General features: G+C 46.4%; 7 protein-coding genes across 7 annotated transcripts; 3 read left to right on the top strand and 4 right to left on the bottom strand.

Annotated features, from left to right (window-relative positions):
- Window positions 1-1,164: 1,164 nt before the first annotated feature.
- Window positions 1,165-1,661, bottom strand: BDV59DRAFT_206248 (uncharacterized protein; the record flags this gene model as incomplete). The annotated part of the gene is made up of 3 exons (XM_073694766.1): window positions 1,165-1,206; window positions 1,276-1,346; window positions 1,397-1,661. The coding sequence occupies 3 exons, from the start codon at window positions 1,659-1,661 to the stop codon at window positions 1,165-1,167; spliced, it is 378 nt and encodes a 125-aa protein (XP_073543094.1).
- Window positions 1,662-6,617: 4,956 nt separating this feature from the next.
- On the top strand, window positions 6,618-8,950 carry BDV59DRAFT_196597 (glycosyl hydrolases family 31-domain-containing protein; the record flags this gene model as incomplete). Its single annotated transcript, XM_073692735.1, has 2 exons — window positions 6,618-7,612; window positions 7,663-8,950. The coding sequence occupies 2 exons, from the start codon at window positions 6,618-6,620 to the stop codon at window positions 8,948-8,950; spliced, it is 2,283 nt and encodes a 760-aa protein (XP_073543093.1).
- Window positions 8,951-9,292: 342 nt separating this feature from the next.
- On the bottom strand, window positions 9,293-12,975 carry BDV59DRAFT_196596 (uncharacterized protein; the record flags this gene model as incomplete). The annotated part of the gene is made up of 13 exons (XM_073692734.1): window positions 9,293-9,435; window positions 9,487-9,900; window positions 9,962-10,068; window positions 10,128-10,467; window positions 10,514-10,650; window positions 10,701-10,740; window positions 10,801-11,306; window positions 11,357-11,444; window positions 11,505-11,589; window positions 11,725-11,778; window positions 11,834-12,142; window positions 12,205-12,645; window positions 12,703-12,975. The coding sequence occupies 13 exons, from the start codon at window positions 12,973-12,975 to the stop codon at window positions 9,293-9,295; spliced, it is 2,937 nt and encodes a 978-aa protein (XP_073543092.1).
- Window positions 12,976-13,900: 925 nt separating this feature from the next.
- Window positions 13,901-15,988, bottom strand: BDV59DRAFT_188837 (concanavalin A-like lectin/glucanase domain-containing protein). Its single transcript, XM_073691516.1, has 8 exons — window positions 15,437-15,988; window positions 15,330-15,382; window positions 15,194-15,273; window positions 15,015-15,140; window positions 14,734-14,964; window positions 14,404-14,677; window positions 14,149-14,336; window positions 13,901-14,089 (listed from the first exon to the last, which is right to left on the bottom strand). Exons 1-8 carry the CDS (start codon window positions 15,543-15,545, stop codon window positions 13,930-13,932), a joined length of 1,221 nt encoding a protein of 406 aa, XP_073543091.1. The 5' UTR covers window positions 15,546-15,988; the 3' UTR covers window positions 13,901-13,929.
- Window positions 15,989-16,238: 250 nt separating this feature from the next.
- Window positions 16,239-18,431, top strand: BDV59DRAFT_188832 (WSC domain-containing protein). The gene is made up of 3 exons (XM_073691515.1): window positions 16,239-16,942; window positions 17,001-18,064; window positions 18,200-18,431. Exons 1-2 carry the CDS (start codon window positions 16,877-16,879, stop codon window positions 17,745-17,747), a joined length of 813 nt encoding a protein of 270 aa, XP_073543090.1. The 5' UTR covers window positions 16,239-16,876; the 3' UTR covers window positions 17,748-18,064; window positions 18,200-18,431.
- Window positions 18,432-18,734: 303 nt separating this feature from the next.
- BDV59DRAFT_188828 (uncharacterized protein) lies at window positions 18,735-20,225 on the top strand. Its single transcript, XM_073691514.1, has 2 exons — window positions 18,735-19,615; window positions 19,661-20,225. The coding sequence occupies exons 1-2, from the start codon at window positions 18,954-18,956 to the stop codon at window positions 20,106-20,108; spliced, it is 1,110 nt and encodes a 369-aa protein (XP_073543089.1). The 5' UTR covers window positions 18,735-18,953; the 3' UTR covers window positions 20,109-20,225.
- A 922-nt stretch (window positions 20,226-21,147) lies between these two features.
- BDV59DRAFT_188826 (uncharacterized protein) lies at window positions 21,148-22,225 on the bottom strand. Its single transcript, XM_073691513.1, has one exon. The coding sequence runs from the start codon at window positions 22,196-22,198 to the stop codon at window positions 21,257-21,259; it is 942 nt and encodes a 313-aa protein (XP_073543088.1). The 5' UTR covers window positions 22,199-22,225; the 3' UTR covers window positions 21,148-21,256.
- Between the last annotated feature and the right edge of the window lie 120 nt (window positions 22,226-22,345).

The raw sequence follows: 22,345 nt of genomic DNA, 5'->3' as shown, positions 1-22,345 counted from the left end.
GAAACGGTGTTTCCCAGTGTCACAGCCTCACTGTTGAGCCGCAATCAGCTGTATTGATGATAGGGAAGATGTGTTTCTCCTGGTAGGATGGATAGCGGCGAGAACATTTAGCGTGGTGATGTTAGGTTCTGGGCTTGAGTGAAGGATGTTTTGGAGGGCATCACTATGATTAACATTTTACATCAAGGTCCATGGGAGGTTTGACTGATTGGCGGATATCTATTATAATGAATTGATTGCTATTTCATATCATCTCATAATCCTCCTCACCTATGGTTGAAGCATTCATTTTCAATCTTTTATACCGCCCTCGGGACACTTCACCGTCCAGCATCCTGTAGGATGATCACCGGTTAGAAAAAGGATATCGACCCAGAGAGAAAACATCCCTCTGGCAATTGTGTTCCAGGTCTCAGTAAAGATTAGAAGGGGCGCATGGCCCAAAGGAAAGTCCAATTGGCTGGACGATCAATTTCGCGGGAGAATATGAGCGAGTACTTATTGGAAACAAGGGTTCAAAGGCAGCTCAGCTGCCTCATGCTGCAAGGCATATCGAAAACGCCAAAAACAAATCCCGGACGCTTCGAATGTCAGCGCTGCGATGATGGAGGACTATGGAAAACCCTGCTATTTCTTTCCGGCCAATTAAATATGGGTGGTTTTGGCGGAGAGAGCTTCCACCCAATGATGACCGGGTGGCTGTGAATCATGGCTCATACCTCCCAAGTTGTGGCTGTACTGTGGCAGCGGGCTAGTCCAGATAAACTTGGCACTGGAATTTAGGCTAGCGGGACCCACTTCCACAATGACACATTCCTGCACGCAGTAAACCCCGTGAGACAGAGACAGGCAACGACCCAAGCATTGCAGTGCGCTACATACGGCAGATGCCGCTGAGTTTCTCTTAGAGGTCACTATTGGCTTTGTTTTATGTTCCGTTCTCACTGTTCATACCCCGGGGATTTGTTGATTGATGTAACTAACAACTAACGATATAATATTATGGGTACATTCTACATAAGAATGCCCGTGGAAAGGAATGTATGAAGCCAAAATAAAAAAAACACGATGAGCGCATTGTGCGTAAATACTGGAGACCAGCATTGATATACCGTTTCTTACAAGAGCATCGCTTTGTAGAAACAGGATAGATCTCTCAGGAATTTACTCCTCTCCCTCATCGCCATTGTAGGAGATCGCGGTACACTACAATTAGAAGAATTTCACCCGTCAGTTAAATAGGGACTTTTGCCATTGAATGTGTGAGGAGCATACATTTCCCCCAGTAGGGCAGCAGGCAATAGTATTCTTGCAGGTGGTTCCACGCGTATTCTTCTTGGTAATGGCTATTGTTTCACTGTTAGTCCTTTATCTTGTTACTTTGAATCCCTCTTACCAAGAATATCGAGGTCTGCCAGAACATTGAACGGGGCGCAGGCCGAGTCCGGATTTCCAAGGAGGTTGTGAACCAGTCCTTCTCCAAGAACATTTCCCAGGATTCCCTTGCCTTCGTTGGTATGCTTATTGAAGCAACACGCAACTTCCGCATTACCACATTGCCCTTTGGCCTCATCAACGGTAGGTTTGTGCTCCTCCTCCTCATGGGGCATAGCCAGAGCCGCGACGGCAAGGGTAGTAATAATGGCAAGTGTGTACCTCATGTTGCGGACTTTGCAGTTTCGTGTATGGCACGACAGGTCAAAAGATATATGTCTGAATATTTGAAATCAATAGATGGGAGATATATAAGTTTATTTTTCTGAGTATAGAGCACATGGGCGGAAGCCTGCATTTTATACCTCCAGTCAAGATACTTAGTTCCCAACTTGGTTCCCAACGGTTGTTTAGGTGTTACGGTTTCAATATTTGCCATGACATTCCATCTACCTTGCGAGATGTCGCCGTCACTGGGAACCATGATTGAAGTAAAAATGTTCATATACCCAATGCGACAAATCCATTATCCTTCATCATTCTTTTCTTGAGATTTCGGAATGTAAAGGGATTAATACCTGCGGCACACACGTCAGCGGCACGAAATATGCAAATAGCGTATAATATGGTAGGCATAAATCCACTTGTCCTTGGGGCGTTGTCCTCTACGGTTCAGGAGTGGAAAGCCACATCGATTATCACAAAAGTTTCTCTGGGACTCAACCTAGTTTTAATACTTAGGACTCCTCTAAACTGACCTTCTACAGCATTAGAGGGCGCCGCATAAAGAATTAGAAGTCAGAGTGATAACTGTTATTAGCATCTCGTTTCCGTACTGCTTGTAGTGCGTAGCTGACACATAGTTTGATTATATAAGGAAGTGATCATCCTCAAGCTGGAACTTACCCGCATACTACCCCTTGGTAAATTTTATTTCCAGGTTCTGCTTCATCCTGGTCAGGTCCGCGCGTCCTTTTCCCCATAGGATATTCCCAGGGGGTAAACACGGGCCTTCAGTAACGGAACGTTCGAGTGGAGACTCACTATAATTCCATACCTCAACAGCGAAAGAGCAGGTTTCTACAAGAGTGCAATGTAGTATTGATATTACGTTGGTACATGCAAGATAATCATGTTACATAAATCGTCTACATGGTTGACACCACGTCCCATCCTCAAAAGGGAGTGCGGCATATTCCCCCTCTCCCAGCATATTCGATTTTGTGGTTGTGATTAAGAACGGAAATGATTGTAGAAATCCCTGACGGCTCAGAACTAGATCATCAGACTCAGTTGCAACTTTGTGAAAAGATTAATGCGTGCAGCGCTATATGATGCGTAAAGCCTTCCAGATTATTGCTAACATTTATCGTGAAATAACTGCCTATTTAGTCTTTCTATGAAGCATTTCCCTCGCTAAGTTGGTCGATATATGATGATAAGGGACTCACCGATAAAAAACATCATTAGATGGTCACTCATATTCCAATTCGAAGATTACTTCATTTCCTGCGTGTAGTCACGCTGAGGTTATAATTTACTTTTTTAATTATGACATTAAGTTAGGCAACTGACATATATTCACTGCTAGTGGAAACTAGCACTTGAAATGGAATGGATATTTGCTTCCGGTTATATATGTCTCTCGATCTACAACACTCAATATCATAGTCACCGGTATAGAGAAAACAAGCTCACATATGCCTGGACAGATTACATCAGGAATATAAATGATTTAGGCCCTGCGTAATACTAGAATCCAGAGAAAATTCAGTGAGTGATTAGACTGGCAGACCAATATTCATGACAAAGGAACATGCATTCTACCATTTATCATCACCTCGTACATAGTATTGAATACATTAAAAGCCCAAAGCGTTGCCAAATAAGATAAATTCATCAATCAAAAACATACATGTGCATACGTACATAGTGAGTGTTATTTGATCCCGCAGTGTTCGCATTATATACTCTATACGTTGTCTTGACAACAACTCGGTAGCTTCTATTGTGCTATAGAGTCAGTCCGTTTCCAACTCTCGAGCGTGTCCCGTAATGCACTCAAGTTGGTTTCCCGGAACGATGAGACAACCTTCCTGCGAAACAAATTGTAATGTTACAAAGAGCGCCCTCCTTGAGGAGGAAATCAAACTTTCGGGGCAAGGAAAGTTATACAGTCGACCCAAGTAATACACGTTTACTATTAATTCCATGTTGTTCTTCAACATGCATCCAATTGTCAATTTCAAAGCTTCGGGGGACTGTTCCCTGATCAACAGGATAGCATAGCAAGATCGTTATAATGGAACATTAATCCTACCCTACTATTTTTATCCATCACATTCCAGTACACATACAAAAAATATATAAGGGAAAGAATAGTAGACTTTTAAGCCGGATATCGTGTACCTATAGGCATACCAAAAGACATGAGAAATTGTGGAAATCGGCATACAAACCTAAACCGAGGGAAAAGACAGAAAATGCTTGGAATGTCGGCGATGAAATGCTACCCCCTCCCCCAGATGTTTACTTGCAATATTAGTATCCATACTGCCTTATAGGGAAAGCGAAGCAAACGAACTTCCAAACAGGAATTTGAGCATCTGGTTGGGCATTTTTTGGCTACATGCCGCAATATAGATCAAAACAAACCAGGCGGGAATGGCTTGTTGACCCATGGACTGAAGTCGTTCTAGCTGTCTACGAAATAAATACATCTTATATGATGTGCAGTAGCATTTGTTTCTTATCATTTCTATTTCCCTCTCGTTGAACACCGGCATAAACCGCCTGCGGCCAGTGGAACTCTCCCACCTACCTCGAATGCACGATTTGTTGTGCTTATCCTCTATCGTTAATACCTTTAATCTTCACTGTTATTTTTCCTGATGAGTCCTGGACTGGGTGTATCTTTTGTTACGAGCCTTGCTGCAACCCCAACCCGCGGAATGAGCTCAAATGGTATCTATATAGAATCTCTTCAGCAAACATTACCACATCACGAGATTCCTAGCAAACTCCCGACGTACGATGATGGCCAATACCACCTGAATCAGTATGATCCAGCACCCTCCTGGCAAGATGAAGCGACAGTCTCTGCAAACCTCCGCAAAGCAGCACCAGTGGCAAATGATCAATGGACAAAATCCATGGATGATGGATCATATCGTCCAAATGAGTATCAAAATTCCGCAACAAAAAATAACGAAAATTTGCTCCACAATCGTCCAGACCTTCCAAGCCAAGCCTTAAATTCATGGACAACGATGATCTCTACGACGAGGGAGAATACACTTCACGGCATATCCCACACTTCGACATCGACTGCTGATGTACATATCAGCCAACTAAGAACTATAACCACCACGAACAAGCCAACTCTAACGTCTTCAGCCCTGTCCAACACCAATGGCGCCAGTGTGTCAGCAGCCCCAAGCACCATTGCGGCAAATACAGATCTATCCAGGCTATCGGGGATATATGCCGGCATCAGCGTTCTTTGTGGGGCAATTCTCATTATTATTGGGCTATTATTATCAATGCACATGAAGAGACGTGCTCTGAAAAGCACTCAATTGGGTGATGGAAATGGTCCCGAGAAACCCATCATAGCCAATGCAGCAAAGGTGCTAAGACTCCCTGATATATCTGGATCCATCTATACGTGCTGGCATTCTTTCCTTAAAGGATCCACGCGGATCAGATCGACTATAGCCACAAACAACGGTGGCAGAGTTGGATATAGCGCCAATACTGAGAACAGCTTGTGCATCGAACATAACAACGCAAAACGAGGCGGCAGTGATGAACCATCAAACAAGCGAAAATTCCCTCGACTCAGTCTGAAGCTCGATATTCCGTCTATCACCGATGAATTAAACAAGCTTGGCAGTTCGTGGCAGGAGAATCTGAACTCACTTACTGCCACTGGTCCGCATTCAACTTTTTCAAGGATGGCAGATGTAGACAAGCATGACAGCCATCAGCCTAATATGCCGACAAAAACGCTGAATGGCTCGTCCAATGATGTGTTGGAGGTCTTCGAAGTAGAGATTGACTTCGATCCAGTGAATTCTGGTCACTTGAAACTAGAAAAGGGTAGTCAGGTAACCTTACATGAAGCTTTCGAAGATGGCTGGGTAAGTTTCCTCTCGGAAGGTTGTTTCGTCTTTTTCTTCGCTTTGCTAATGCCAAGGGGAAAAGGCATTTTGTGCAGTAATTGGAGATGGGCAACAGGGACTTGCTCCGCGAGCTTGTCTATCGCCTCGGCCTAGTAGGCAGATAAAGGGACGTAATAGCGTCATTCTGCCTTACAGGGTACAAAATTTCACCAGATCGTTGCTGTCTCGCTTTTACTCCCGATTCCCTCCGTCGCAGATTGCCAACGAGACGGCCAGCATCACATCTCGACACTCCCCAATGTCAACAAAAATCACTGGGAGAGGGATTTTGTCACGAGTGAGCTTGTTACCTTTTCGAGCCAAAAGCAGTCCCATATAAGCAAATATTTACAGGACTGTTAATTTTCCTCAAGGAAGCCAGAACGCACAATAACCTAAGGTTGAGCGTCGTAATCAAAGTTCCATTGACCTGTTGAAATATACATCCCAATATACTGTATAAGCGCGCCACAATGAATAGTAATCTGGAATCCAAACGCCTAGACCAATCAAAATAAGAAATGCAGAAGGTGAGGCCAGGAAAGGCGGCGGTAATCACTGTTTATCTTATAGAGCCCCTTAACACAACATGGAACGGGACGAGCGGTGTCCACCGTAAATCACCATCACGGATGACGGGGAAACAGTTTGATAATGATGAACAAACCCCATCATGGCAAGACTCTCGGCAAACTCATAGCGCAAATGGCGACGATCCCTTCTATATATGGACCTTAAGGATCGGGGAGTTCCGATCTGGAGAGATGGATATTGATGTCATACCTCTCTACTCGGAGTATACACTGAACAATTTGGAAAGTTACCCGGGGAGATCCACTCGCTTTCACGAAATTGTTAGCGAATGAGATTCTGTACTGTGAAGGTAGTACACAGTCCACCAAGTCCTAAGTGGACCATTGCAGCTCCCAATGTCAGTGGGGACTGTTAGTGTTTGGCAGTGTCTGATAGCCTTAAAAAAGACTGGCATCACACAGCATACCCTATTTTGAGCAACTCAGTATGCACCCGTCGAATACCTGGTTTTGGGCGTGTGTCGCGCTGTCTTCCACTGCGGCGATTGCATCCCAAGCCACGTGGGACCTGGGCAAAGGTTTTCTGCTCACGGCGGATGACAATGCCAACTGGCTATCTATCACTCAGAGGGGTCGGACTATCTGGGATACAGTTCCCGGTAGAGGCTTTATCAGTGCAAGCGGCGGGGAAGACACTGTGATTGACGCCAATGGCAATTTCAAGATCGAGGAGGTCAATGAGCATAAATGCACCAGCCAGCAGATAACGACATTTGGTCCACGATTATGGCAAGGCAGCGTGAACACCCATGCTGTTGTTATTCAGGGCGAACTAACAGGCTGTGGCAATGCCACCGTTCCCTTCTCTGTGGCCTTCTGGGTGCCTTCTCAATTTCCCGATCGCATCGCTTTCACTGCCCACGTTAACAACAGCTCTTCTAAAGCTGCCACGAAACTGTTTTTCACTTATCGCTCTTCACCATCAGAAGATTTCTATGGGTTGGGGGGGCAGGCCTCATTCGCAACGCTGAAGAACCAGACCGTCCCGATCTTTTCTCGCGAACAAGGTGTCGGTCGCGGTGACCAGCCTACCACAAAATTCAACAATGAGGATAGTTTTTTCGCTGGGGGAAACAGATTTACAACATACACAGCTATTCCGCAGTATATCAGCTCACATTCCCGAGTATTCCATCTGACGGAAGAGAGCACTGCGTTCACAACCTTCGACTTCACTGATCCCAACGCTGTCACTGTGCGATATGGCGCCCCACGCGTTGGGGGCTATATTATGCAAGCAGAGAGCATGCTCGACGGAATTACAATGGTTACTGACTATACTGGGAGAATGCCCGAGCTGCCCCGATGGGTCGACAGCGGTGCAATTGTTGGCATTCAAGGCGGACAGGAAAAGGTAGTAAGGGTCGTCGACCGTGGGCTTGCCCACTCGTGTCCAATTGCCGCTGTCTGGCTTCAGGATTGGTAAGAATGTAAAATAGCTTCTTCTAAGCTCTTGGTTAACAGGGAACAAGGTCCGGAACCCATCAGCAGAGCGTCTCCTACATGACTCTGAATGTTTCTCGCCTGTGGTGGAACTGGGAAAACGATGCTAATCTCTATCCCACATGGAACAATTTCATCCAGACATTGCGGGACAGACACAACATCCGAACGCTATCATACATCAATCCATTCATTGCAAATGTCAGCACAAAAGCGGACGGATATCGCAGCAATCTCTATCTCCAGGCGACCAAAGGTGGGTTGTTGATTAAGAACGCAACAACAAACGGAACGTCCATCATTTCGAGCGGTCCGGGCCTTGACGCAGGAATCGTCGATCTTACCAATCCAGCCGCTAGATCATGGTTTAGGAATGTCATGCTCAATCAGGTCTGGAATGCCAATATCTCCGGCTTCATGACCGACTTCGGAGAATACACTCCAGTCTACCCAGATACACAATTCGCGGACAGAGATATCGATCCGTTCTTCTATCACAACGCTTATCCCCGCGAATGGGCGGCCCTCCATCACTGGATCGGCAAAAGTGTCCCTCAATTCAAAGACTCGATCCTTTTTCATCGCTCGGCTTCCATGTCAGCCAACCGCTACCAGAATCTTTACTGGGCAGGCGACCAGGCCATTAACTGGGGCATGAATGACGGTATCAAGTCGTCTGTTACTATCATGGGCCACATGGGTCTGTCCGGCTACGCGCATGGACACACCGAGATTGGCGGCTACACCACGACCTGGGATAGTAACGGCGTTGTCAATCGCTCCGCTGAGCTTCTCGGGCGATGGGGAGAACTTGCAGCCGTCTCCAGCTCGGTCTTTCGCACACATGAGGGTAACGTCCCGCAGGTCAATGCTCAGTCCTACACGAATTCTTCGACCTATGCATACTTCAGCTACAACGCACGTCTGTTTGCCAGTCTAGGCAAATACCGTCGAACAATCCTGGACACTGAGAGTAAGAAGCTTGGCTGGCCGGTCCTACGTATGCCTTGTATCTATCACCCAGGCGACTCCAAAGCAAAAGCAATCAGCTATCAGAGCTTCTATTTAGGAGCGGACCTCTACGTTGCCCCTGTGCTTGACCCTGGTCGCTTGAGTGTGGAGGTCTACTTCCCTGGCAAGGGTGAGACGTATACTCACGTGTGGTCTGGAAAGAAGTATCACGGGGGTCAGACTACGGAAGTTCCTGCCCCATATGGAAAACCGGCGGTTTTTATTGTCGGATCGCCGAAGCACAAGGATCTCGATGACTTCTTAGAGTTTGTGCGTAAGGAGAATCGCACTGTTATGCCAATGTAATTCCATTGCACTCATGCTCGAGACGGAAAGGGAGATGATTCATAATGTAGGATGACCGGGTGCTCAAACTATCCATAAGAGGACATAAGTCGTGAGGCTGACCTACTTGATACCACCCCCACGGCATATATTATTACCCAGAACATACTGATTCTACTAGTTATGGAAGAGAACCGCCAATTGTTAGTGGAAATACTGCATAGTTGATAGATTGTCGTTCTAGACATGGTATTTGATTCATATCTATTGTTCAAACAAAGATATAACATAGCGGCAGATTGCTCGCTGCCCTCTGCCTTGTCGACTTTTGTGTGTAATGTCATGCCGATACTTATAATTGGATCAGTTCAGACCTAAGAAAAAAGGAAGAAATGCCGACGAGCAAATTTGGATGGCCAATGGAGCGATCGCCACAGTCGCTGTTGAATAAGCACCAGGTGTAATCGTCCAGCCCCACGGTGCCCCGACGGCAAAGTAGATCATTACTATGATACATTGTTAGAGACTCGATCAGAAGAAGAGAGAGTGATACTTGCCTCCAGTGAGGAGGAGACAGATAGCCCAGGTCCATTTGAATTTTTGGACCATCTTATCCATACCGATGTAGAACCCAGTGGGGCCTATCTCTTTGGCTGTGGCTGCCCACTCCAGGTCGATACTGAAAGCATGGCACAATATCGCCTTGGCGCAATTTAGACTAATGCCGCCAAAGTAGATTATCAAAAATGGTAGCCACTTAGCAATGTCCATGAGAGCCCGCCAGAATGTCTCCTCCTCCAGTTGGTGGCGTGCCATACTGAAAGCGAGGGAGCCAAACCCATTAAACACCACCACGAGAGAGCACCAGATACCCCACGATGGCAAATATAGATGGTCAATGTCATCATTGAACAAGCCCACAACAATGTAGTTCACAGTTGAGAGGAGCATACCCGCTGCCATAGCGTAGTCTATTGACGTTAGATCTTCGATCGAGGTGTAAATATTAACTAGAGCTGCGGGCGGCCTCACAAGTGAAGATATATGCAAGTATTGTTACCTTGCTTGTAACTGGAATATTGCTCCAGAGGAAACGAAGAAACAACCTCGTTACTGGTCCTTTGTAGAACCACTGATAACTTCGATGAAGGTTAGCGCAATAGCGGAGGTGGTGCACGCATGGACTGTCAGGACTAACCATGGGTGAAATACTAGCTCGTTACATCCGTATGCGTATTTTTCCCATCGGTTAAGTTCGTCATACAAAGTGAGTGAAACCCCCTCCTTGAACTCGCCGTCATGGTACGTAGCCAGTCGAACTACCATGCCCTGCGTTTGACAACGAAGACTGACATCAAAGTCTTCTGAAACGTGGGAGTCAGACCACCATTTTGTTTGACCGTCAGAGGGGTCCACAAATTGTATGCTTTGTAATGCTTTCCACCGAATAAATGCATTGTGGCCAACAAATGGTGCGACATCTCCGGATCCCACCCCATATTTGATTGCCGTGTATACTACGTTAGTGAAATACGTGACTATGAAGGTTAGCAGTATTCGCTAAGCTATAAAAAGTGTGCTTACTCCCGTTCTCAAACGTGTTATGGACCACTTGCATAACCCCTGATCCATGCTGGAGTATAGCAACTTCTGGGCTTTCATGCAACTCCAGCGCACCATATAGCAAGCAGTCAACGGGGACTCGTGTATCTGAATCAATTCTGGAAAGGTCAGGACATGCTGCTGTTCACCTCAACATATGAAAACTCACAGTAATATCAATTCCCCAATGCGAATATTCCCCTCAGCCCCTATGGTCATTAGTAAAGGTTCACGGGTGGAAAGACCCGATAAGTACTTGCATGTGTGACCTTCATCCGCCACAAGCATGTTATGCAGGGCTTGCTTATACAGTTCATCGTCGTCCTCCACCGTTAAATCGTCCTTGCCGCATCCCCTGCGCTGGACCTCAAGATCTACCAGACGAGCCATCTCATCCTCAACCCTGAGAGAGAACGACAGCCCGTAGTTCATATTGCTAGCCTTTTTGAACCTTCCCTTTCGCTCAAATCCAACCTTGTTTGCAAGGGCTTGCTGAGTATCGACCGGGCTTTCTGTCTCGTACTTTTCTTCTGTGATCGGTTTAGATTTCCGAAACCATTCAAACCAGAAACTTTTCTTGACATCATTTCTCCTATTTGGAAGGCGAGCTGTGTATCCGATTCCATTTTCCCGATAGTATTGTTTTCTTGCCTCGGCCAGCTCGGGTTGGATAACTTGCATACCATCGTCGTTTACGAAAACGGAGGCTGTCCCGCCTTGGTTCTCATAGTATTGCACAGCGGCAAGAACGCTAATCATTGTCGGCACAATAACGCTACTGATGGTTAGATTTACCTTAGCTCGACGGGCAGAGTGGCTCCCTACCTCTTCAGGCCTTCTTTGTAGACAGGCATTTGAATAGTGATGTGAGGAAGTTCATAATTGCGATGGGCCTTCGGGTTCGGTTTTACAGCTGCTCTACTGTTAGATAATTTCACGGATACTAGAAACTGGGGGCTGAGATTAGTCCTACCTGAATGGTACTTTGAATTCTTGAGGCAGAACTTGGCCGGCAGGAACAGCTGAAATACACTGGTCACTAAGACTATAAAGAAAAACTAGTAATATAATGTCAGTAATTTCGATGCGATCTCGCACGATAAGCCTACCAGGGAAAACAGAGACAAAAAAGGTATTGTAACGATCTGTTTTATCGGTTAGTGAAGTTGGTCAATTCGGTCAAAAGAAATAACTGATACCAAAGCAAAACGTGTGTATCCTCCGTCCCACAGATATTCATTAAGCAGCTTAGAGGGAAAGTTAGCCTTAGTAAATGGTAAAGCGCGGAAAGCCAGTACTCACCCTTGAGATACCCAGACACTGTGTCACAATGACTAGCATGATTGCTAAACTAATTTTTAATGTATGTACCAGCAAAACCGGTCGAGGTCGTGTATTGCGCTCCAAATCTAACTCATCATCTTCTAACCCTTCTTCTAACGCCACCGCCTTGCTGTATATCCTGTGGTTTTCGTCAAGTGCGCCACGTACAGCATTTGGACCAGCCGCCCCATTGGCTTTCACCGACTCCCCTTGGTCGGATCTTGGGATGTCAGCGATGGAGGATCGACCTGATAACCAAGCAGATGATGGAGCATGTGTCTTCGGATACTAGAGCTCATAATGCTCAGGTCAACCTGGGTTAGACCGCATTTGAGAGCTAGATCACTCACCTGCGACCCAAGCTGAGTCTCAACATCGTGCGCTACATTGAGAACAGTGGTCACATCATGGGCCCATACTAGAACAAGGCGCTCCTCCATGACAATACAGGCTCTTGAAAATTGGGTTATGGAATGGTCAACGTCTCCCAATGATAAAACTATGGGGATTCGATCGCTTGTTGTCATTGCGACAAAGCACCTTTGCCCCGGATCAATGTTCGAGATAACTGTCGTTGTTATTTGAGAAGACATTGCTATTGTGGCAGCTTCGTTCAATGTAGTGATGGCAGAAGCCAACGTCGGATTCACATCTGGGGGACAAAAGGAATGTCCGCCCTCTGGACGTTTCACAGCCACACAATTTGTCGCGGAGTACTGGGACCCAGGTTCCCTACTCATATGGTCAAACCATCCTAGAAGAGTGGCTCTTCGAGCCAGCCATTGTGATGCCTATAACGATATCAGCAACGCTTACATCGTTATTCATATGCATGTCAGACTCCCTACCATATCGAGACCTCCATTGGATCCCGAACTATTTTGTAGAGACCTAGTTGAAGAAATAACGGTACCGGGTGACGATGTCGATTCTGTCGGCGATTTGTCTATGACTTGTGGTCGAAGAAATTGGACGATCTCTGCTGTCTGCAAACTGGAATCTGCCTTCCCACTGTCGTTTGGGCCACATGTTGCTAAACTGTCGCAATGGCTATGTATCTGGTGCCTCTCTGGTTCATATGAACACTTATGCTGTGCACAATTGACACAAGTTGCATCCATAATGGCTATTTTGACCTGGTGGTATAAGTCAACCGTGAACGGAAAGAGGATACCAAGGTAGGTGGCAATGGCACTTAGAGAAGGATCAAAATCAACGGGGTCATATTAAATAAGAGAACAAATTTGAGGCCTCAGTCGAATATATCCAAAGCTCGGGAAGCACACCATAAATCGTTAAAAATAGTGAAACGGGGCGATAGCTGAAGTGCGGAACTAAGGAGAAAACGCGAAAATACACACACACACACACACACACACACAGCAGATATACTGTTTGGGCAGGAACAGCAAATCGGAAAGTGCAGTCAATGACTCGTCCAACGGGGCGTTGATAGCCCACGTTAATGGGCAATTCTGCCAGCAAGGAGGCAACTGCCGACGAATGCTGACAATAGTGGCGGCACAGCTGCTCTCGTGGTGACTAGTCTAGATCCTGTAGATCCCGTTCATTCCAAGAAGTCAGTCGGGTAATTTAGCCTTTGCGGAGGCTCAGGGTGTACAAAAAAAGGCGTACATCATGGTGATCGGCCACCCCGAAGGAACACCAGGTGGACAAGGTCATCAAATTTAATAGATTAGTTTGTTTACAATTCACGGGAGTTCCTGGCGATAGCACCTCTGCAGGGCAATTAGTAGCGAGAGAAATCACTCCAACGCACCGTAAGGGGTCGGCCCTAGGTTAGCGCCCCATTACAGCCTCCCACATTTCGACGACAGTTCGAACTACGCAAAGACATGGAACAGGGTTCATTCGCTAGTTCATCAAGTGATAACTCACGAAGCCAGTTGTAATTTTCCCTTCATTCAGGTCACAACTGAATCCACTGGCAAGTGGTTGTGGTACTTATGTCGTGTTATTTGCTAGGCACTTAGGTAGAGTGATTGTGGTAAGGATAGGCGGCAATGTATCTCTATACTAATTCTGATAGGATGGTAATTGGTTTTAACCCTCTTTTAACCACATGGTCCCTGCTGCCACATCTTGACCGACTTTACAGTCATGCCACTATTTTCACTATCACCCCAAGTGGGTAGCCAGGTGCTATTGGCAAACCAAAAGTCTCTCATGGGCGTCTCGCTGCTGTCCATCCAAGGCTTATTCCCCACCTTATCCCTACGACGCCGATTGTTCAGAGGGTGAAAGCGAACATCGATCTGGAGGGGATAACTCACGGGAAATATCCATTAGTGCTACCAACAGCAACGCTGAGGATCAAGTAAAAAGACTGATCAAATGGTGTGTTATCTCGTCCAGTGTGACTCCAAGGGTCTTGGGGTGAAGTGCCATTCACTCCTGTCCCGGTAAATTTTCCATAGGTCCAAAGGTTTTCATTCTTTGTAAAATCAAAGAAGAGCACTTGCTGTGATTTTTCACATATGAGGTTAGTTCACGGCCGTACATCATTCTCTCAAGATAAAAATACGTACTCTCAGGCGCCCATCCAGCCACGTAAACAGATAATCCTCGGACCATTCTAGACCAAAGATATGAAAGCCATCCGAATATTTCGTCCTTTTTGCGCCCCACTCGCTCATACTGAGCTTATAGGCGTCATTCGAGTACGACGTTCCCCAATGCAAAGACGAACTGATGATGTTGTTCCCTAGAGGGTATTGTTGTGCATCGTTTCCCCTGCTTTCTGCAATGTCAATTTCACCACTTGCAGGCCATGGTCCATAAACTGAGTCTTGAGGCATCATCCTAAGATAATATTAGGACATCTCATAGCACATAGGATTCATTCACAAAATACGGACCAGATCGCCGGCCAAAGCCAGTCCCCGGCTGGTAGCTTGGCCTCAACTTCGACGCGACCGTACTTGATGCTTTTATGACCAGCCGTAGTGAGCCGTGCAGAACGGACTGGATTTATAATTTGACCAGATGTTGCATTGCTATGTACGGCACATTTTGACGTCGAGGTTAGATTTGACAGTCGCTGGTCCTGTGCAGTGCATGTGCCATCAGCTGTCAAATTCAGGGTATATCTATAAACACCTTAGTCCTGTCTGTTATACATAAATGGTGGAAGGCCAACCCATTCATTAGTTGATCGGCAGTAATGTTTGTATCACTGAGCGTCAATGTCGGCACAATATGAAGACCTTGGGAATCAACGTAGGAGTTTCTCGGGTCCTTCGTGGTCCAGTCGAAGGACCCTGTTCTATAGTCCCCACCATGAGCTATGGTCTGTTGCGTATAATAGTATCCACGTACCCATATCCATTCAATTGCACTTCGTGGTTCCAAATACTTGCGTCAAGTGTCGAGAAGTTATCTTCGAATATCAAGCAATACTGTTTAATGTGTCAGTCGACTGCAACGCGCATCTTAATATAGTTGAAGATAAGACCTCGTGCTTTGGGACTGATTTAACGGCGTGAAAACATATATACCCCGAAATCGCTCCATTCTGTCAGATTGTGCTGGGATATAACTTGAGAATCTAAGAAACCATACCAAAAGCGATCCCGACGCACGTATAGAAGATAATCCGATCCCAGTCTTGTAGCTTCTTTTTATCTTCTAGCCATGGCTTTTCAAACCTATGAGGAAGCATGCTGAGCATCGATATAATTCTTTCCTCTCATTAGAGGGTTACTTACTCGCCGACTAATCGAGAGCTCTTGAAGCGACGCCGAGAATGAGGTTTTATTTCCACTGGTGAGCCTCGATAATCAGAAAATTTCCAATTGTTCGCATGAGATACTTACCTTGGGGCTCGGACAAGGTTGATGATGCTGGTCTGGATGACCGAGATCGAACGGGTGTTGCGAAAGGAGGTGTTTGAAAAGGATTGACTTGGGAGTCCTCCGATGGTATAGCAGAATCTTTCCGATCCATTATTTTGTGTGGTGGGCTCACGCAGAAAGGTGAATGGCCCGCAACTTTGGGTGGCATATGTCAGTTTGGGTTTATCACCCAGGAATGATGAAATATAAGAACTCATCACCCTTCAACGAACATGCCACACCGAAATGAAGAACCACTTTGGAGTCTACTAACATTTTGTTTGTCATTCATACTATAAAGGTAGATTTTGACGTATGGCCTAGGCGAGCACGTATCATCGGTCTATTAGGATGGGGAGTAAGTAGCCGAGGGCGACAGGCGATAGTCTACATACGGGTACCGTATGCACATCCACGTGGCTTTTAAAATACGGTAATAATCGGCGTTTTATCAGCGAATCCACTTTTTACCGGCCGAAGGCTTGGGGACTAGTACGATGGTAAACTGTCAGTTCGTGTGTGCTTGGTTCCACCAAGGCTCTATCCAGTCATCCATATCACGCTCAAAGTGAATAACACGCCTCGCCTTACCGAGACGCTCTGCACAGGCTTCACATATGGGCTAGTAATTGACGCAGCATTTCTAGGTTAATAAGGTCAAAACTACCAACCCCATAAGCTTATCAGGGGAGTCATCGACCAGTAAGTCTACAGAAGTTAGCTATGCCCAACCTGCATGTATCGGCGAAGCCGAGTTTTCCATTATGTCAAATCGTATATATTGCCCCAAGTGCTGAAGCCCTTAGGATGCTCACGCGTGTTTGCGCCGTGGCTTCACAGCCATTGACAGCTCTCGCTTGGACTCTCGAATAATAGGCTTTCCGATCCTTTGTGAGTACAGAGGATTTTCAGGTGGAGCTGAATATGATGGAGGAGGTGCAGACATGGCACGATAAATTCCCATTACTGGGCTTTCTTTCATTTCCGAGCTATCTGAAGGTTGGTCGGGGACGCCGAACCAAGTTATCAGCTTCATCAGAGACCATTTCCCTAGATTTAAAAAGAAGAAACGACCTGCTGTACCTCCACCAACCTGGAAAATCCTCCATAGTCACTGCTACCGACGGCTTTCTCATTGGATATACCCCGACTTTGCTCCACCGCTGGCATGTTCTCTGCTATCTTCCTCACTACATCCCTAGCTCTGGTGTCTGCCAGTCCTGGCACGCTTATCGTACGTGGTTTCTTTCAACAGTTACTAGACCCCTATTCTCTAAAGCTTGTATTTCTAGCACCCTTTGATTGCGAGGCAGTCGGTCTCACTTGATGGTCTCTGTGGGGCATACAATGGCACCGCAACATGCGCTGGGAGTGGTTTCGGAAACTGCTGTAGCCAATTCGGATATTGCGGTTCTAGTCCGGCCTACTGCGGAACAGGATGCCAGGCGGGATACGGTGTCTGCGGCGTGGACACCACCTTGCGGTGGGCAAGCCTTGGTTGCTACTCCGACGATACAAACGCTCGGACATTAAACACTTCTATCCTAGTGCATGGTAACACAGTCGAGGCTTGCCAGGCTGCCTGTGCTGGTGAAGGATATACATACGCCGGGATGGAGTACGGTACCCAATGTTTTTGCGGTACTGCAATCGGGGACCGCTCCACCCTAGTGGATGCAGGGTGCGATACTCCTTGCCCTGCAAATCCATCTGAAATATGTGGCGGCTCCAACTCACTGAGTCTCTACGCGATCGTCCCAGTTTGGCAGAGTATAGGCTGCTATTCCGACTCGACTAAGGCACGTACTCTGAGCATGTCATACAACATAGCAGGCAACACTGTGGCTAAATGTCAGACTGCCTGCAAGATGGGCGGCTACATATATGCCGGTATGGAGTATGGGACGCAATGCTTCTGTGGAAATACTATTGACAATGAGGGAGCACCGGCCACTGGGTGCGCTACTCCATGTGCTGGGGACTCCTCCGAGATTTGCGGGGGTTCTAATGTATTGAGCATGTACTACCTGTTCCAATAAGCTGGATTGTCTGGACCAACTATGAACGGCTCCTGCAAGAAGACCATGGGTGCAGTATTTCTAACGGTAGAAATAGGGGATGGCAACACGCTATTAATTGGTTGAACCAAGACATATGATTTATAGTTTCCTATCTTGCTACATAATAGTAGCACTGTTAAGTTTGTCGGTAGCACCAGACTACTATGTTTCATTAGTCCCTCCTTTATTTGTATGACATCACGGAAAGGAATCTACGATCCCTCAGTGTCCAGCTTGGGGACACCATTGTGTTTCATTTTCCTTGTATCTACGATATGATTGATACATAGGCTGTGGTGCGTATATCATTGCAACGAGGGTACTCCTTTGCTTCTTGGGCAAACTGATTGAGTCTATTCTCTCTTATCCGGTTCTATATTCTCCCTGCTAACAGCAGGTACTAACGCTATTCAAACCTTCTCTCGGAATAGTTCGTAAATATAAACGGAATCTTCGATAAAATTACTCTTTAAAGTCCCAAAGTGAACAGTGCGTCCTACAGTCATTTTCATCCCGATATATTCGGACGGACTATCCTTGTAAGAGGTACTTCTGGGTGCCTCAGTCCTTGCCCAGCTGTATTGTCTGATGATTGACCTGCGTTAGCATAACCCCCATTTTAAAGCAGTTGGTTGCGGTTTATCCATCCGCGCCCGGTTCGAGCTGCGCCGGAGCCTGCGGGATAGTTAGAAAGTCCGACGGGGACAAGAGCCGGCGGGACGGATTTGGCGGCGCTCTAGACCAACATGGAGGCTCGGCGACGCGAGAATGTCGCTTCTCTATTCGCTGCTCTCTCTGCCACACTCATCCCTGTGGCTGACCTTCTTTCGGTTCACGGTCGTGGCTGCCCGATAACCCCTCGGGAACTCTGTCCAGTTTGGAAGTCCCGATCAGATGATCGGCTCCTAAGTAAAGTTACCGTCAACACTGACCACCTGACAGCCGTGGATATCTTGTTATCATACTACTCTCAGATAAAAAGAAACGTTCAACCGGTGATATCTTGATTCGGAACCGTTCCCGTTTCCGTTCTATGACAGTTCTGATAGCTATATAGAAGACAAGTCCATGTCCAGCTTCAGGTGTAATTATCACAACAATCTGCAAACCTTATAACCACGCGTATTGACTTTACATTTTTTTTTTCCACGTTGTATAGACATATACTAAGCTTTGTCTTTCCAAATGTCTTTCTTCCGCAATTTCTTTGGTACTACGGCTGTTGTGCCGGACGAAGAAAACAAGCCCATCCGTGCTCTACCTGCGTCATGGTACACTTCTCAGAACATGTACGAGCTGGAGCGTCGTTCTATCTTTTCCCGGAAATGGCTTCTCACCACCCATAAACATCGGGTCCCCAATGCTGGTGACTGGGTTCCATATGATGCCGCGGGCTATGAGTTCGTTGTCATCAACGACCAGGGAAATATCAAAGCTCTCCGTAGCGATGATTTTTCGCCCATACACGTGCACATCGATCGAAACGGCTTCATCTGGGTCAATCTAGATGCGAACACGACTCCCGAAGTGGCCTGGCATGATGATTTTGACGGTGTCGACGAGCAACCCCGGTTCGAACACTACAACTTTGAGGATTATATCTTTGACCACACGTGGGATATGGAAGGCGATTTCAACTGGAAGATTCTCGCTGATAATTATAACGAGTGTTATCACTGCCAAGTTGCCCATCCTGATATCCCTACAATCGCCGACCTCAACTCCTATTATGTCAAGACCAAAGACGGCCATATTCAGCATTACGGCGCCCAACGAGACGACCAGATTGCGAAAGGCTTTCGCATTGCCACGACATATTTCTGGCCCAATGCATCTTTTAACATCTCGTACGTGAATCACCTTTGGAATGGGAACATAGCTAACCTTTCCAGCCCTAATTTCTTCTTCATGCAACGATTCACGCCACTGAGCCCTACGAAATCAGTTATGCGATATGAGGTATATCGCCACAAGGATGCCAGTGATGAGGACTTCAACCTTATCAGTGACATGTACAAACGAATTATGTCCGAAGACAAGTACCTCTGCATTCAGTCTCAGAAGAACCTCAATGCCGGTGTGTTTATCAACGGCGAACTTCACCCGGAGATGGAAAAGGGCCCTCTTCATTTCCAGAAAACTGTGCGCGATGTCGTGATGGAACATTATCAAAAGGAGATGGAGGCCGGTAGAGAACTCTGGCCCGCTCATATTCAGAAAGACACTGTCATCAGTCATGACGATATTGCCTTCTACAAGGATGAAGGGACTTTGAGCACGGAGAGAAGTAGCGCCACAGACCCCATCGGATCTACACTTGTCCCAGCGATCGCTGTTTAGAGGTGGTAGTGGGAGAAGAGTCCATCCGTGATGGAGTAGCATAGTGTTTGTCGTTTTGGCGTTGTCCCAAGGTTTAAGTTAATAATTATATAGCATTAGTAAATTTTATACATGGAGATGCTTGAACTATCCATATACCTGATAGAACTGTCGCTTATATTGCTCCTTGTGCAGCTTATATAGTGCACTGATCAATTTTAATACAAGGTACGAAGGACCCGAAACTGGCACCTCTTTTCCATAATATCCAACAGTAAATGATATATACACAATAACCAAGCCGTCTTCGGTGATGCTCGATGCCCGCAGTTTAGGGGACGTCAGCGCTGTTTGTCCAGGACTGTGGTTGTTGTTTCGTTGGGGCTTACTTATGGGGATGGAAAACATAGAATAAACACAATGTTCTCAACAGAAATGGAAATTCTTCCAGTGGCAGGTCTTTATAAACCTATAATGGCTTCTGTATTATGGGGAAAGTGTTCTTTCAGAGGCTGGTGGAAATAGTTATGGTGTTGGGTGTATGAACCTCTATATCTACATTAAGAGTCGGTGGATGGGTCATCAGATCGCTGGGGGTCTTGGGGAGTCTGATCAAAAGTACTAGCTTTAGGTGCTTCAACGGTGATCAGATTACATTAGGCCAACTAGAAAGAACCGGGCCAAATTCCTAACTGCAACATATGTTAACCTTGGGGGATGGAATTAAATAGGTTCGTCACTCATCAATTCATTTCGGCCATAGAACATAGCAGATGGTATGAGTTTTCACCTTTTTTTTTTTTTTCCGTTGCTTCTTCTTCCAAGATGGGTTCCTGGTCATGATTAGATCCTAGAAATTAGTGTATTGGAGCATTGGGACGTTCTGACAGAGGATGAGAAAGCAGATATCTGTCATTCTCGAATACTTGTCCACTCGGGTAATGCACAGGCCAGATGCGACGTAGCGTTCAAGACAGTTTCTTACAATATCTATGGGTCAGTTAATCGATTTGCCCCGGTTATATGATTGGAAGATGGGAATAAAACGGCATATGTCATGGCTTTCTCTGTATTCTATACTATATTGGCAGTAACTACCTCGTCATTACGTATTACTCTTGTAAAATGTGCAGATTAAAACATCATCAGGTGTAATATAACTCAAAGTATTAACTCGTCTTTGGAGTCATTGACGATAAATTCCCTCCCTCGTCATTCTCCTGTTGCGGTTTTTCTCCACCTACGAGACGTGTGTAATCACCAGGCGCATTGCACCCGTTGGGAACATAAAATCGCTTGTCGAAGCGGCTGAATGTCAGTAGGGAGAGAGCCATGATCTCGCAAGCGAAATTGAAGACATAGAAGCAAGCTTTGGAATGATACCATGCCGGATTCGATGCCAGTCGCAGAGGACTCCAAGTGGTCCCACATTTGAAACCAGCAATTATGACACATATGCATGATGAGATGGCCACAATCAGCGACTTGCTAGTCATACTTCCTTGTCCAAATGATTCTTCATTGGCGGCGCGGGGAAGGGAAAAGGCAACAGCTAGGTGAAACAGCGGAATGCAGGTAAAGACCAATAGATACGTAATCGCTGCTAGCTGAACATCACGACATTGCACCTTGGTATGTGGATCTGTCGTCTTCAGTGAGATCACGACACTAGTTATGACCATGGCTAATGCACCGATAATAAGGCCGTATAGTGCCTTATATGCACCCCGAATAACTGGGTTCCATCCGATGTGAGGCTGCCTAGCTCGGAGGATACGCTGTGAAAGTATGACATTGATAATATACACCAATAGAATTCCAGCATTGACGAAGATATTGGCGGCCATCGCGAGCGAGAGGTTATGTGGCGTGGTGGACCAGACTATGCGCAGGACGAGGGTCGTGATTCGAGCCATACAGAAGCCAAACAGAAGAGCTGACAGTATGAATTTATGGCCTCTTCGAAGATTCACTCGGAAAATGGTCATGTTCGTAGCAGCGAAACCGGCGTAGAGTGCGAGAAACACGGCGCAGATCGGGATGTCAGGGATCACCGCGGGGACGCCGCCCAAGGTGGCAGTTGAGTGTGCCTGAGACATAGTGGAAGCCATCTACCTGGGTGCGATGTCCCATGGAACAGATCCACGGTTCTGGTAGCTGCAGGCATGGTGGCATTGTTCTTATACACTACAACAGGATCGGGCAGTCGGCTCTTGGGCAGTCGGTGCTTAAAAGTGCGAGATTCCGTGTTGATCAAA

This window comes from Aspergillus ambiguus, assembly GCF_047715705.1.
Source record: "Aspergillus ambiguus strain CBS 117.58 unplaced genomic scaffold BDV59scaffold_58, whole genome shotgun sequence".
NCBI classification, from domain to species: domain Eukaryota; kingdom Fungi; phylum Ascomycota; class Eurotiomycetes; order Eurotiales; family Aspergillaceae; genus Aspergillus; species Aspergillus ambiguus.
The sequence above is the reverse complement of the archived record's forward strand: the minus strand, read 5'-3'. Positions and strand labels throughout refer to the sequence as shown.